The sequence below is a fragment of the Neomonachus schauinslandi genome, chromosome 3 (assembly GCF_002201575.2).
Source record: "Neomonachus schauinslandi chromosome 3, ASM220157v2, whole genome shotgun sequence".
Classification (NCBI taxonomy): domain Eukaryota; kingdom Metazoa; phylum Chordata; class Mammalia; order Carnivora; family Phocidae; genus Neomonachus; species Neomonachus schauinslandi.
The window spans coordinates 160,089,071-160,105,728 of NC_058405.1; the positions used below are offsets into that span (position 1 = coordinate 160,089,071).

At 42.5% G+C, this 16,658-nt stretch overlaps 1 protein-coding gene across 2 annotated transcripts in view; it reads left to right on the forward strand.

Moving 5' to 3' along the window:
* Positions 1-16,658, forward strand: part of KIAA2012 (KIAA2012 ortholog) — a 101,664-nt gene that overhangs the window by 43,225 nt on the left and 41,781 nt on the right. For both annotated transcript variants that reach the window (XM_021703191.1, XM_044913379.1), the window contains exons 12-13: positions 2,574-2,642; positions 10,942-11,018. In XM_021703191.1, coding sequence (XP_021558866.1) covers positions 2,574-2,642; positions 10,942-11,018 — 146 coding nt within the window. The remainder of the gene's footprint in view (positions 1-2,573; positions 2,643-10,941; positions 11,019-16,658) is intronic.

Sequence of the window (16,658 nt, forward strand, 5' to 3'; positions counted from 1 at the left end):
GACCTTTGAGAAACTAATGGAAGCGGATAAACAGAGAAGAGAGAAAGACACGACCGACTGAGGGACCAGCATGAACCAAAGCAAAGAGAAACAGGAAAATAGAATACGTGTGGGAAATGATGAGCAGTCCCTGTGAATGGACTGTGAAGGGCTTCCCGGGAGGAGATGTGGCTGAAAGTCAGGCCAGGGCCAGACCAGAGAAGGCCTTGTGTTCCAGGATAAAGCGGAGATGCTGCTTTTTAGGCAACAAGGAATCACAGATGTTTGAGGAGGGATGTCATATAACCCAGCGCGTGTGACAGCATGAAGGAACAGGCAAGAGAAAAGGCTGAGCATTCAGGCCACTGCAGAGCCGCCCAGTCAACAGCTGATGAGGGCCTGAACAGAAGGCCGCGCACGGACGTAGGAGACGCTGCCTGGCTGTGGAGATGTGACTCTGAATCCCAGCAGCCAGTGACAAGCCTGATAATAGAGTCTCTTTTCAAAACTGGCTACCATCCTCATCTCCAATTTTTGACTCAAATTACTTTTTCCTGTTTTCATCTTCAGTGAAGAGGGTTTCTTTGGAGGCTGTGTGTGGCTGTGTGTGTGTGTGTGTGTGTGATGTCTTATACTTAGGATGAAGCAACAGTTAAGGCCCCGGATCGGATCCCATCACCCCCACAGCAGCAGACTCAGGGCCACGGCCTTCTCCTGAGAGGCATTCAGTTCCAGACCTCCCTCATTTGAAGTCAAACTCCCACCAACACACATAAAAAATAAATTCCAGTGTCACACACCTCTCAGCGTGTCAGTGTGCAGTGTGCTTGTTTTGTGGCGTCTGCATTCTTGGGGAAGTGGTTGAGCTTCCTAGCAGACAACTGTGGTAAATAGTAAGAGTCCTAAGGAAAACCCTGAAAGCACATTTCTTGGGAGCTGTAAGGCAAAGGGTGAGGCAGTAAGCAGGGATGGAAAGTGTGTGTATAATCCTCCTGTACCCTCATACCCTGACACACATTGAGGTTTCTCTTTCATGATTGTTTTAGCCTCTTTTTCCTTTCCAACCACCGACCACTCAATTCTTTGAGGGAAAATTAACATTCATTATGCAATTTATCTCTCTCCTTTTAATCCAGAGTGTCTGTCTCCAAGGTCCCTACTCAATAATTAATGTTTGTTCTCATTTCCCATTCTCCAGAGCATCTATTCTTGAACTGTAGGGTCAACAATTAACACTAATTATGGCTTTTCCTCTCTCCAGTGTTGGTTCTTAGAATCCCCAGTTGCCCTGCTCAGCCTAAGTTGTATGCGTGCGTGCGGCTTATATGTGTGCACTCCGAGGTGGAAAAACACCAAGGAACAGGCTTTTCCGAGCCCACCGCAGTTTAGCAAATCAATAAAAACAAACACCTTTTTTTGGCAACCTCTCTAGTATGTTTATTATCAGTAATGAGACGAGGAAGCATAAATACACACATACATGTATTTGGAAATGAGTTTGGAGGAGGGGGCAGTTAGAGGATCTCAAAATCTTTTCCAGGTTGAATTTTCTATGATTCCCTCTGACTTTTTCCTCCCTATTGCTATCTCCTCAATATCTCACACACACACCCCACCCCACCCCAACACACACACCCCAAATTTCCCATTAAAAACTGTTCTTCCGGGGCGCCTGGGTGGCTCAGTCGTTAAGCGTCTGCGTTCGGCTCAGGTCATGGTCCCAGGGTCCTGGGATCGAGCCCCGCATCGGGCTCCCTGCTCCGCGGGAAGCCTGCTTCTCCCTCTCCCACTCCCCCTGCTTGTGTTCCCTCTCTCGCTGTGTCTCTCTCTGTCAAATAAATAAATATTTAAAAAAAACCAAACTGTTCTTCCATCTCAGATCCACTCAGTTGACCTCTTTGCTATCTATTATCAACCCCCTTAATTGTCTTTCTCTGGCCCATCATGCAAATTCTCCTCATTCACCAAAATAGCATTGTTTTAACTAGTTTTCATTTTGACTGACAAGGACAGCCAGAAGAATAATTCTCTCCCAACGTAACTTTAAGAGATTGAAAAAAAAAAACAAAAAACCCGGGGCTGTCCATAAGCCTGTTTGTCTCCTTGGCCCGAATCAGATGGGCTAGAATCCCTCCTGTCTCCCCTGGTCCAACCCTTGTATTTGTGCTACAGCTGCAGACTGGGGCTCCTCACACTCGTCTGTCATCCCCCCATTGCTGCACGCACTGGGGCCCCACAGCACATCTGCTGTTCAAATCTGGGCATCTCCTCACGGCATGTGTCAGGCATTAACTGTTTCATGTTCTTGTTCTGTCAAAAGTTCTCCTCTCAGGATTTCAGCATCACAGTCCCTACAGGATTTCACCCTTAAACATCTTAAATAAAAGTATTATTTTCCTCAGTGCTTTTAAAATCCCAGATCAATCTTCTCTCCGTGATAGCATCAACAGATTTTTTTTTTTAAACCATTCAATTTATTATGAGGCTTCAGCATCAAAGCCTCCACTTGGTTTTTCCCTTGTCTTGAGGTAAGAAAAATCGCTTTTTTTCAAGACTTTTTCACACTCACAGGTAAAACCCCTATTGTTTTTCAGCCTATGAATCTGTCAATTCAAATACCAACCATGAAAAGGAGAGGTCTAGTATTCAACGTCCCCTAAAAAGTAAGCTTTTCCTCTAAAAAAAGTCACCTCTACTTCTCCTCTATATCATCTGATTTGCATGCACATTATTTCATACAGGGACCTCCAGAAACACTCAATTTCTCCCCAAATATAGCAACAAGGAGGAAAGAGGATTCACTTCTTGGACAGCCTGGGAAATGCGGTGTCCTCACGAGGTACTCATGGGCAGCCCAGCGTGCTGTGCTCTGAGTGTAAATATTAGGGGAGAAGAGAAGCTGGACCAAGGGCTTGTGTTTCGCTAGCCCAGGAAGGAAAATCTGTGGGATGTACTGTGGCTTCTGCAGGTCATACGCTGCACAGCTCACAGTATAATGAGGTGGGCACAGCCCCTAGAGTTGTGCACAGCTCTGCCTACACAACCACGAATGAGGAAACTATCTGGAAAATCCTCGCAGACGTGTATTCTAAATGGAGGACTGAGGCCAGTTCTACGTCTTCCACGCTTCCTTTCATACTTCAATCCCCCATGTAAAAAGAAGCAAAAACTAGGAGCGTAGGGTGACTTTGCAGCTCATCCCCTACCTACCGCCACTGCTGCTTCTGCTTCAGACCCAGGGAAAAGGATGATTATGTAGAGACCTTCTCTCTCTCCTAAAAATAGTCTTTGATTAACAGAGAAATGTGTGTGGTCTTCCTCATGGCTTGTTATGGGGCAGGCAGCAATGAATCCTGAATGAGGGACCCGCTATCGTGACAGGAAGCAATGCCCCAGATGGAGCGCTGGGGCCAGAGCTAGGGGGAGGGAATTGTTTTTGCCAGAGACTACAAAACCAGAAGGAGAAAAGGCACAATCATACGCTTGCCAATCTCAAAATCTGTAAGCAGAGAAGTACTTGAGAGCCTGGCATTCTGCATCACCCCTCCTGCCATTCTCCCTGGATGGACATCCTGACCGTGGTGGGAAGTTTCAGCATCAGTTCTGTTCATTCTCACTTGCTGGTTGGAACTGGGCCAGAGCAGCTCTTAATAGGAGCCCTCTAGTGAAGGATGATGATGATGATGACGGAGATCATGGAGATCATAGCTACCATTATTATCGATCTTTGATATGCCAAATGTTGTGCTGAGTGCTTTACATTCATTGTTTGAAGTCATCCTCATAGCAATGATATGAGGTAAACTCTATCATTATCCTCATTTTTCATCTAGGACAGTGTGGCTCAGAGAGGTTAAGTGACTCGCCCAAGGTCACACAGCTAAATGGAGAAGCTGTGATTTGAACCCCAGAGCCCTGCATTTTTACCGCAATGCGTGATTAGCAGTTAGGTCAATCTTAACAGGCATGTTGCCATCTGACAAAACAGAGACTTTAGGACGTTCCTGACTTTATGACCCACACAAATAAATGACTTCTGTTGCACATCTTTTTCTCCCTCCAATTCCCCTTACTTGGCATCAGACACCCTTTTGTGGGTAACACTGAAAATGATTTGTAACTTTTAGAGACATGGGGAGAGGGGCACCTGGGTGGCTCAGTTTTTAAGCGTCTGCCTTCACTCAGGTCATGATCACAGGGTCCTGGGATCAAGCCCCACTTCGGGCTCCCTGCTTGGCAGGAAGCCTGCTTCTCCCTCTCCCACTCCCCCTGCTTGTGTTCCCTCTCTCACTGTGTCTCTCTATCAAATAAATAAATAAAATCTTTAAAAAAGAGAGAGAGAGAGACATGGGGAGAAGGGAAGGAGCTGAAAAAAAGTAGGAACAGTTTGGGAGAAGCCAAACTCTTGAGACAGATTTTCTAGGAAGATAGGCCATTTATAGAGTAGCTCTCCAGACCAAAAACATTCTTCCTAATATGGCCAAAAATGTTGTAATTTCACTTCATTCTACTATTAAAACCTTATTAATAGATTCACTTTGAATTCAGAAGTATTCTCTTAAAAGGTTGATACTTCTGAGAAGCTAATAGTCATTCACACTTTAGTAAAAAAAAAAAATTATATGACCAGATGGCTGTCAGATGGCAACCTAGCTGAGAACAGCTGCTCTGAGGGACTAAAAATTCTGACAGGGGTAGAAGGAGAGGTGGGTAATTTGAGGGTAAAGAATGTTTTAAGAATTGAAATATCCTTGACTGGTGGTGGATTGCCCTGGAGGGCTTGGATAAACAGAAGGACATTAGCTATTTGGAGAAGAAGGAACAAGAAGAAGAAAAACACTGGAATACTTGGGTGGCTCAGTTGGTTAAGCGTCTGCCTTCAGTCAGGTCAGGATCCCAGGGTCCTGGGATCAAGTCCCGTATCGGGCTCCTTGCTCAGTGGGGAGCCTGCTTCTCCCTCTGCCTGCCGCTCCCCTGATTGTGCTCTCTCTCTCTCTCTCTCTGACAAATAAATAAATAAAATCTTTAAAAAAAAAAAAAAAGAAGAAGAAGAAAAGTACAGAAAGGGAAATGGCAGAGTACCAAAGACAAACTTGGACCAGTTCAGAATTGCCCCCATGGCAAGCTCTATATTCAGAAAAAGGAAGAAAACTTTTATTTCTTCTTTTCTCAACTCCTAGTAACTAAAGACCTTAGGCTAATGCAAATCTCTTTCTTACGTCCAAGCTTTTGAATATACCATTGCCTCTGCCCAGGATACAATTCCTCATGTCCTCCTATCCCCTGTCATTTTTAAAAACTGTGGTAAAATATATATAACATAAAATTTGTCATCTTAACCATTTTTAAGTGTACCATTCAGTACTGTTAAGTAGATTCACACTGTTGGGCAACCAATCTCCAGAACTCTTTTCTTGCAAAACTGAAATGCTGTACCTATTAAATAGCAACTCCCATTCCAATGGGACTGCCCATATAAGCATACGGCACCTCTTTCAGGTCTTAGATGTAGGAAATGTATTTGTTCCTTTGATTTGTTCAATGACCTTAACAAAAAATTCTTACATCTCTTTGTGCTTAATATTCCCATTTGTTTTTAAGAAAATGGATATAACACTACTCTGAAAATGCTTGATACTCCCTGGCATTGAGTTCAAAGAGCAATTTAAAACATCTATGCACTGGAATCACTATAGATCTTTCACAACTTTTTGTTTTCTTTTTGGTCATTTGGTTTTAATGAATATTTTCAGGGAAAAAAATGATAGGATTCTAAAGAATTATATAGATGGTGGACTTTGGGTATTTGTGTACTCGAAAGTCAGTTTCACCTATTTGCAAATGACTTCACAAATCAGGGATACATATAATATGTCATCTTACAGAGGCATGAAGTCAAATCAAAGACATTATGAGGCTGGAAAACAGAAGACCATCACTAAGCTAGTGAGTGCACCTAGCCCTCCTCTGAGCACCCACATCTCACTGTTGTGATCTATATTCATTATAACATGTGCAATTACTCTTGTGAAGTTATTTTTCAAAAAGAAGAACATTGATTCTTTTTATATAAATATTGTCTAATGGACCTAAATAGAAGGCCAACTGCTGGGACTGGTGATGAAAGTAAGAGAAAGTGATGTGGTCTAACATTTTGATGATTCTCTGCCAAAAAAAAAAAATAGTTTTATAAACCACCCTAACCCTGTATTTATAAACTCATTAAGAGCTTGAAGAACTCCCCCTCTTTTTACTGGGGCTATGATACACACAAGGGGTATTCACAAATCTAAGGATTCTTGAAATTCTCAGACTGTGTTCCTTCCAAGTAGCCAGAATCTGCTGTTCACTTAGTGTATAATATGCACGAGGGATCAGGGCCTTGTTCAAGCAGTGAAGTAGTACTTAGCACAATGCATTTTAAGGCTGGTATAGATGTTAAGGTGTGTGTGTGTGTGTGTGTGTATGAGTGTGTGTGTGTGCATTATCAGTTATATTTCTCAACCTTTAATAAAGTTTAGAGTATTTTTCTTCTGTCAGGATAGTCAAAAAATTATAACTTTCATTAACTAGTAATCCATAAATACTCTTTTCTGTTTCATCACCCCTCAGACATTTGTGCCAAAAAGAGAAGCATGAGGCTTTTCTTTAGGATTTTTTTTTTTCCTCCTAGCTTCTCCCTTGCTTCTTTCACACAACTTCCTGTGGCCTATGGATTTTCATTTACTGTTGTCTTAATTCTCCACAATTCCTTATTTGAAAAATAATGAAGACACAAGCATTGGAACATGTCCAATAGAAAGGATTAATGAGTCTGTTTTACAAAGCACATAGGATTGCTCATTCATTTATTCACTCAACAAACACTAATTGACCATCTACTAATGCCATATACTGTGGTAGGCACATGAATATGGCTGAGAGACAAAATCCATGCCTTAGTGTCATCCACAGTAGTGAAGGACGGTGACAGCTATGAATGAGTACAGACTAACTCAGCCCGGAGTTTGGGAAGGCTTTTGGAATGAGAGAACACTTAAGCTGACTTTCTAAGGATATATGTAGGAACTAGCCAAATGGAGAAGAGGAAAGGATGCTCCAGGGAAAGGGACCACATTAAGGTTAGAGAACATGGAGACATAGGAGAAATGTAAGTGGCTTCTAATGACTGGCCCCCAGGGCACAGGTAGGAAAGGGAGTGGGGAGAAGTGCAATTAGCTAGTGGGGTGGTCAGGAGCCAGATCGTGAAAAGCCATTGTAGCAACTAAGAAATTTATCCCAAAGACTGTGAGATCCTATTGACGCAGGAATTGATATAACCAGATTTTTTGTTTTAGAGAAATGACTCTTCCAACTATGTGAAAAATGGATTGAAGGGGGTAAGCCTAGAGGCTAAGAGACCAGATGTCTATACTTATTTGTGAGTGACCAAGAACAGTATCTTCTGTAGAATTAAGATCACCACATGAATTGAATTGGTTGGCCACTTTGTAGCTCCACCTTCAGCCTTTCTTGTTAATTCCCTTCTTCCTCACAGTCTTCCACCACAGGTATTCTTATTAATCCTATGATATATCTTGACTGGAGGGTTTCTCATGTAGGTGATATTTTGTTGCCACACAACTTGAATTTAAATTCCATCATCTAGTTTGCCTTCCATTTTGGGTTTGGTAAACTGCCATGTACCTTTGGACCTCTCCATAAAAAATAATTTATGAACTTTTAAGAGAAGTTGGTGTTCCCAAAGCTAAAGCCAAACCCTTGAGACTGAGCTAGACTTGATCTAAGAAGACATAAGTATGTAAAAGAACTGTTATTCCAACTTGGAAGAAAAATATTGCTCTTGTATTTACTAGGCATTCCCATATTTAAATTCAGACCAACTTCTATCTTCTAGAGGAGTCTACTTGGCTCCTTTAATAGAGCTCCCTGGGGTATATCTTTAGCTTGGAGATTTTCTCAGGTCTTGAGTAATTGTTTGATATGCCCATCTCACCCTCCTCTTCATCCAAGATTTAAAGTAAAAATGTGTCACATAAACAAGGTCTTAAATCTTATCCCAAGAATTTGATAATGACAATACCAGAAGGCCATCTTGGGTCTTGGTTTCCTTCATTAAACAAGCAGATCAAGATTTATTGTAACACGTCAAACACTCCATAGGTCATAGGCATCTTGAGTCATATCATATAAAATAAAGTATTTTTAGATATCATTCTTAAGAAAAGGTCAGCAGGGCTATGTAAAGGGAGCAGAATTATCTTCCTTTTATGGTTTTGTTTATACTGAGAAGATTTTTTAAATTAATCTGGAATTTGCCTTTGCATTTTCCATTTTTTACCACAAATACAAAACCACGAAGGTACAAAGGCTGACTTTTAGGACTCCTCCCATTGGCTTCTGCTAGGGTCAGCAAATCCATATGAAACACTGTGAGAAGGCAAAAGTGCTTTCTGATATCTGTTTGGCAGTGGATTTATCCCCTCTCCAATGAGGAACCACTGAAAATTATGGGGGAAGTGTCATGAGAGCATACTAGGGATCAAAGCGTAATCATGTCTCAGAAATGGCATATGTTGGAAAAGGCCCTACACATATTTAAAGAGGCTCCTGCTAGCACCTCCAAAAGCTACTGCCCTGGTAACCACAGAATGTTTGGTCACTTTGGAGCCTGTGGGTCTGATGTTCTTTCCCAAGCCCTGACATACAACCATGAAAGAGCCAGGTGGCCCAGTCTGCCTGATAAAATGATTTTTTGGTTTGATCTCTAGTCTGATACCAGATGAGTCCCACCAGAGCATCCCATACCAAGGAAAGTAAGTATTCTGAAACAATGGGAATAAATATGACTACATTTCATTTTTATCAAAACAATGAACATTGTCAACATAGGTTTAAATAGAAGGAAATTTTAAGGCACCCTATTCCATGCTAGAATCAGAGCTCTTTCATGCTTTTGAGTGTTTGGTGAAGGATCCCATGATTTGAAGAAGGCAGAAGAGTTTGGGATGAGACCCCATCTCATAAGGGTCATCTCTGAAACAGCCTGATTATCTGGAGGGAATGCTATCTCCTTGCTAAAAGCCTGCGGTTAGATTAATGCTAGCATTTGAAAATCTGCTCTGGCCTGATGGTGGGCAGCCAGAGAAGGAATGTGTTTTCTGTTTATCTCTTTAGTGGCAGAAATGTTCATCACAGAAAGACACTGAGCTCCCCGTTTCAAGCAGGCCTGGAAGCTGTGCAGTCTGTAGCCTGTGAATGTACACACCAGCTCAGAATGATGAGAAAGAGCCTGTGTTCACAGCCAGTTGCCTGCACTGGGTGATGGGTCAGTCAGTTTCTTCAGCTTGATAACAAGGGTAGATCCTGCCACATTGTTCGGAGAGGAAGTCTTACCACCCCCATTGCCTTATCTCCCAGGAATGCAGTTTGAGTTGTGTCTCCTCCTTGACAGCGTGGACCTCAGTAAATTACCAGGGTCTTGACCCAAGAGATGGAGAAGTCCTAAGCGATGTTTTGAGTCTCCTATCTAAAACTGTGTTTACATTTCTTGAACTCTGGCTGACTGATTCATTCTCCTGGTGTTGCAAGAACTTTCTTTATGCATTAGAATTTGTAAGTTTCATTTCTAAGAGACCCAAGGGTCCTTCCAAGCCACAGTGAAGTGAACCTCATCTCAACACAATTCTGCTGGGCTAGATTTGTCCAGAGAATGGATCATGGCCAAGCAGCTGTGATGTGGCAAGCTCAAATGGGGCTAACGGAGGGAGTGCGACGTGGAGGGAAACGTGTTAGATACTAAGGAGATTTGGGTTCAGGTTCTGGTCTCACACAGTTTCAAGGAATAGCCTTAAGCCAATCTTGTGAAACCACTCTCTGGGCCTCAGTTTCCCCAGCTGTTTTAAAAAAGAAATGTTTTAAATCTGTCCTAGAGCCATTTCCAAACAAGAAGAACAGGACAGCTGAGAAACAACAGAAAAGGAAAGGTCAGCCCACAGGGAACGAGTAGAAGCTTCAGGTCAAGGAGACAAAGATGCCATGGGCTCTTAAAAGCAGCAAGCATAGAAATAGCTTTTTGGTGGACCCTCAACCCACACTAGAGACTGGCTAAAACCCTTGTCATAGAGCCATGTGCTTAGCTAAATTTGTTCCTCAAATAAACATTCCTTTATAAACATTAAATTCACTTTCTTAGGGATAAAAAGAAAAACAAAATAAATCCTATCCTTCTGCAGCACGGGGTTTGGGTCTTGGGCACAAAACCGTTCCTGAAAACCTCACTAGTTGTACAACCTCAGGTAGGTTTGTTCAGCTTTCAAGCCTCAGCTTCCAATCCTGTGGAGAGCAGTGATCCTGCAACCGTGGAGGAAAATCATGGCGATTAACACGACATCAGTGGGGGGGGGGGGGGCAGCTGCTTTGTGGCAAGCTCCATGAGGTCCCTTAGTCCCCTCTCACCAGCCCTACTTTGGCCTTTGCCTCTGTTTGCCTTATGTTTCCACTTCTCTTGTTGCCCTTCCACATTATAAGGAAAAGGGGAAATCTCTGATCTATCTGGAAGGTTGCAGAAGCATTTTCCTACTTCAGTGAAGTACGATCATACAAAATTTATAGTCAACAGTATCAGCAGATTTTTTTCCATCGATATTTCCTTTTTAATTTCAGCTTTATCTGAATTTTAGTAGCACAAAGGATTTACTTTTGTTCTTTGAAAGAGCAACCAAAACAAGAAAAACAGAAATCTGAGTATAAGTTCGCAACACTAAATATATTTAACATGCTATGTAAACGGTGCTTCTAGAGGGTGCAGGTGTTGTTTGGTGAGTAAATACAAATGCCATAGGTGTGTGTGTGTTTATAATCTTATACACATGAACTAGGTATGTATGTATATAGTATATATAAAAATTAATGAGACCTAGATCTGACAACTTTGATCCTTTTCTCTGATTTTCACCATAGCAAACACTGAATCCAGAACCTGTCTTCTCACGAATCTTAATGAAATCTCACCTTTGACCCAAAAGCCAGAGAAGCAGGTACAGTATTGACTCTGAATGAGCATGAGACTGGGAGGTAGGACTTTTGGGTTCTTGGGCCGCCTTTGCTGTGTGACCCTGGGTGAGATTCTTCACCTCTCTGGGCCTCATTTGCCTCATCAGTAAAATCACACAGGTTCCTTGGAATGTCTTAACTCAACTTGGACTATTTTGTGTGGCTCTTATGTGCCCAGATGAGTTGAATCAGCCTTTCCCTGACTTCTGCAAAGTCAAAAAGGCAACAGGAAAACACAGGAAGGTATCATCCATCAAGGCAGTAGGCACTAAGACTTATGCTAAAGGGCCCATTTTTTCCCATCCATTTCTCATTCCTAATGGGGAGGAAAAAAAGTAGCATCAAGAAAAAAATGTAAGGGTACTGTGAAGAAAGGAGAAAAATGCTTCATTTGGATGGGCCAGAAATATGTATTAGTGTTTCAAGGATGTACATTCACAAATATGTGTAAGTTTGTTCCTTCATTTGAAGCTTTGAGACTGGGACTGTCTTCAAATTCACTCTAGAGAGACAACTCAGGGAGATTGCTAGAGCTGTGCCCAGGGTCTCAGAGAACCCCAAGCAGAAGCAGCACAGCTCCAGGGCACTCTCAGGTCTCTCTCTGCGGTGCGACAGCCTGGGCAGGGAGAAGGGGGCATGATCTCTACTTCTCCCTTATCTCCCACTTCCTGCCACAGCCTGGCTCTCTCTTCTTCCCTCACATCCATTAAAAAACAATAATAATAAAACTAGTTTTGTTTTCATGTGTGTGCCTAGCTGGGTTCTAAGGAAGGATCTGAACTCTCACTGTTAGAACCCCAGGCCTGGGGCAGGCCTCCGCTGAGGTAAAACACAGCTGAGCTGACCCTTCCTGCTACTGAGGAACCACTGAACCAATGTTTGCATTTTTTTCTGTTCTCTTCTTTTTTTTTTTTTTACATGCCTGCTTTGGAGACAGCCTTTGTAAGGACCTAGAAGGTTTTCTTTTTTTAAGGGAGACTGTGACTAAGGAAGATAGAACTATGCTACATTTTGCTAATTCCAAAGGCCTTGTGGATGCCTCACATACCCTAAACACGCTCCAAATTCACACAGCTCCCGCAGCTGCATTTCAGGAGACCTAATATCACCTGCAATAAAACGGTGGCTCAGTCACATCAAATTAAGCCCTAGACTGAATTATTAACCTTGCAGTCAGGAAGAGGAACACCAGACCGAGGGTCTTAAACTCTAATCCTGGGTTTCCCGTGTGAAGCCCTGGCCAACCAGTTAACTCTGAGAACTTCGTGGGCCTCCTTTGTGAGAGGTGGGCCGTCGCTCCCCACAGAACCGGTGGATTTGTTAAGTCACAGGAGTCTTACTCCCTTTGGAAGTAGTCCCCAAAAGGAAAGCCGTTGGAGGAAATGTCTAGGGAGTGCCACCAGCCCCTCAAACCAGAGAGCATGGGGGTGGGGCTGAGGAAGGGGAGGCGGCTCCCATGCCTCCCCCACCCCTCACTTCTTGAGGCCAATGGCCCTTCATTGGAGTAATCACTGGCTTCAATTTTCACCACTTCCTCCACCTAGTCCATGTAAATGATTAATTTCATGTTTACTATAAAGCATCTGGAAAGGATTTAGAAACAAATTTCTGCCCAGCAGATTTCAGTTCCGTCCCTTGATGGGCTGCGGGCAAATCCAGTGGATTCCTTGCAGGGTTGCCTTCCCACTCTGCAGCAGGCTAGGAGAGCACGCAGAATTGATCTTTATCAGCATCAGCAGTTTCTACTTTTCTTTCCTTTCCATTAATTCCTCACTCACCCACCCCCTGCCTCCCCCTCCCTGGGGTCTGACCATATTAGGAGTTCGGTCGCATAAAACACTTTCACTTTTTTTATCATGGCGCTGGCCGCGAGGCAAGGGGGAAAAAAAAACACCAAAGGTGGACTATTTGGGCGTCACCATGCTTTCACGAGAAGTCACAGACCTGGACTGGGGAAACAATTTCTGACGGGGGGTGGCGACAGAGCAAGCCCGACGTGACCGGGTTCGTGGCTTTGGCCCCCGGGTGCGGGAGGCTGTCTCCGGACGCCCCCTAGCGGCTGGATTTGAAAGCTCGGCGGCGCGGAAGAGAGCGGGAAGGACTCGGGCTCCAGCGTCCCGCACGCGGGCTGGCCAACCCGGCGACCGGCTCCCGAGGCGCCCCCTCCACACCTGGCCGGGCGTCAGGGCCTCGAGGCAAATCCGCAAATAGGAGTGGGAGTAGCCACGACCTCGACAACTTCGACAACTTCCTGGGACTTGGAGGAGGGGAGTAAGTCGCCAAAAGAGGGGAAGAAACTACAAGGGCAAAATGTGCAGATGAAAAGAGCAGTGAAAAAAGAAAAAGGAGACAAGCAGACATGTTTCAACTCCAAGCTCCCATTTCCTCTTTCAAATGAACTGCCTCCCCACTGTGAACAGAATCAAGTATTTATGAAGGCATTTTTTCCATATTAATAGCTGCATCTGGAGCATTGCCAGTTCTGAAGTCCTAAAGGTATGATGCCCTTTTTTTAATGCAGGTCCTTCAAACTCCTCACAGAATTTGGTATTCTCCTTCACATATATTTTCCTTTCTGCCTTGTGGCTCCTCCTCGGGCCTTTCATTTGATTAAGAGAAATTAGTTCCCGCATACCGTGGGGACCGAGTACTGCTCTTACCTCGGCGGCTGACATCAATTGCTAGAGAAGTTTCTCGTTCCCAGGGGGTGAGGTGACCAGCACCTAAAAAAGTATTAAAATTGTAAATGGAAATTCCAGCGGGAAACATTACGTTAACATATCTATGCTGTAGGTGCAGAAAAAAGCAAAACTTAAAAAAAAAAAAGTAAAAAAAAATTGTTAACTATGACAGCATTGCTATTTATGCTCGATAAAGATTACATTCCATTTTAAAAGAAAAACAGTAAGAACCAGTTAGAAAAATAAGCAAAAGACATAAACAATTTATATCAAAAATAATAGCAATAGAAAACAAGGATGGAAAAAGATTTCTCCTGAGTGGCAATTTGAATGCGGATTGAGGCAAACTGGAGGTATCATTTTATATTTGAGATGTATGCCTCCTCTCGCTTTTATTTAAATGGTAACACCCAGTACTGCCTATATTTTGGTGAAACAGGTACACTTACTTACACACTTCTGGTGGGTTGTAATTTGGTTTAATCCAGTTGTAAAGCAAAATGGCAAAATAACTTGTGAAGCATGAAAAAATACTCCTACTCATTTGTTCAGTATTTCTGACTCCTGGGAATTTATCTTAAGGAAATAATTCAGCTGAAAAAAGTTAGTGAAGATGTCCACTACAGCATTATCTATAATAAGGAAAAATTGGAAACAGCCTAATAGTCCAACATCAGAGAAATGATTACCTTAATGATGCTATATCCCTCTCGGTGAGAGGTTTAATTCATGCATTAAAAAATGATGCTTGTTCATACTAGAAACTGATTTAATGCTCATAGTTTCTCAGCCTCCACACCATCAACATTTTGTGCCAGATATACCTTGTCGTGGGGAGCTTTCCTATGTGTTGTAGGATGTCAAGCAGCATCTCTAGCCTTTACTCAGTAGATGCCAGGAGCACAGCCCTCCAGTTGTGACAATAAAAAAATGTCTCCAGACCTTGCCAAATGTCCCCTGAGGGGAAAATCACCCCCAGTTGAGAACTACTGATTACCTTTTAAAAGTGGAAATCAAAGTGATGTTAACTAGAACTGCAGCTATGTAAAAAAAATAATAAATGTATCTATGAGGAAAAGACTTGTCAATAATGCATGCAAAAAAGTGCGGTCATGCTAATTTGAAATTAGGGCTGTGTTGAGTTGAGGTTTTGATTTTAGTTTGCCTTCTTGTTTTTCACTGCTTGTCTTTCTTTTTTTTTCCTTTTTTTTTTTTTTTTTCTTTTTCCAAAATTCTCCCCGTAAGAAGGAAAAATGAATCAAGCAGAAAACTGGGTTTGTTCAAGTCTGGCTTAAAATGATCTAGAAGTCACAGTAAACAAGTATGCAGCAAGCTAAACAAGGGTCAACACCACAGTGCCATTGTTTTTTAACTACTGTTAATTAAAATTATTAAGTTTTTATTAAATTGTTGGGATAGGGTCACCAGAATTCTCCTTTGAAAGATCTTAACCCCTTTTCAGCATTTTATCCCTCTGACCCTAGACTTTGAGGGACAATGAATTTGCCTCTTTTTCTGAAAAGTTTGGATCTCAAACTATGAAACTCTTGTGCACCCAGATCCATCCAGGAAAGCTTGGAGCAAGAATAGTCCTTAGCCCACTGGTTTATAGAACTGTCAGGGCAGAGAGGTTGTCATTAAAGAGTATCAAAGTACATGCTCAAACCTTAATTAGATTTCCCAAGAATCACTGCATCTCTTTGTTTAAAATAAGAAAGAAACAATCTCACCAGTTTTCACATTGTCAGTTTTCTCCCTCTGTTAAGGAAAGCAAACATCCTTTCTCACATGCTTTATCTTGAGTTTTGTTTTGTTGCTTTGTGGGGATTAGAACTTTGGTAGTGTCCTAAAAATCCTGTTAAACTGGAATTATGTCCCTTTTCCTCATTTCACAAAGCCACTTCTATTTCAACCTGTATTATCTCTTAAGTTCAGGTTTTATGAGTTTTGAGAGTATGAATTCATATTTGATCTTAGGTGTCCTAAATTTACCTCTTTGGGATTTCAAAGAGTAGCCTGTAATTCTAGCACGCTAGGATTTAAGTTGAATAAACCTGTGTTTACCCCATCTGTTTCCTTGGTGGTTTCACAGATGGTGTTCATAACCCTTTCAGCCTTCCTCTTGCAGGACAAAAACAAACAAACAAACAAACAACATACACATAAAAACCCACCTGTAGACACACTAAGTTTTTGTACAAAAGGGTACAAAGGTAACCTTTTGTTTCAGTGTCCTTCTGAGGCATACCCTGCCTTCTGTTGAATTTTTTGGCAGTTATCTGAAAGAACAAGCTACTAATCTTTAAAGACAGACTCCCCCCCACCCTTCCCACCCCCATTTTGCCTTATTCACCTTTGTATCCCGTGTATTTAGCACAGTTCTTGACACATGGTAGCTACTGGAAAAAAATTGACAAATTAATCTTTAGTTGACATTAAGGACTGTGTTCTCGGTAGAAAAGCTATAATCCTCCAAATAGGATTTGGAGGTGGCACTTGTTTTATTTCCAGTGATAATGATATGGCAGTTCAGATGACATTTCTCTAAGAACTCACACACTCTCCAGATACTTCCTGCTGTTGGTTGGCACAATTTGGTATTTCACTCTCTGGGTCATGTGCAGATAGGAGATATCACTAGGCACTCTTCTTGGAGATCTTTTTGAGGCTGGTAAGTAAGATTGGGCCTATTACTGATTCCTAAGAGAATTAACTGTCTGCATCTCCCTATCCAGAGAAGTAGGCTTTACTCCCCACCTTTTGTTTCTCATTTCCAAAGGCATGGCACAGAATTTCCCCAGGTTCCATGCTGGTCCCCTCTCTCTCCTCGTCCCCTCTCCTCCCCCTTCCCCTTGCTTCCTCCTGGCTTTGTAAACAGTTTTGGTCGTGGAGCTTGATTCAAAGGTTTTTGAAGATCTAAGCAAACTTCAACTTCTGGTTCAA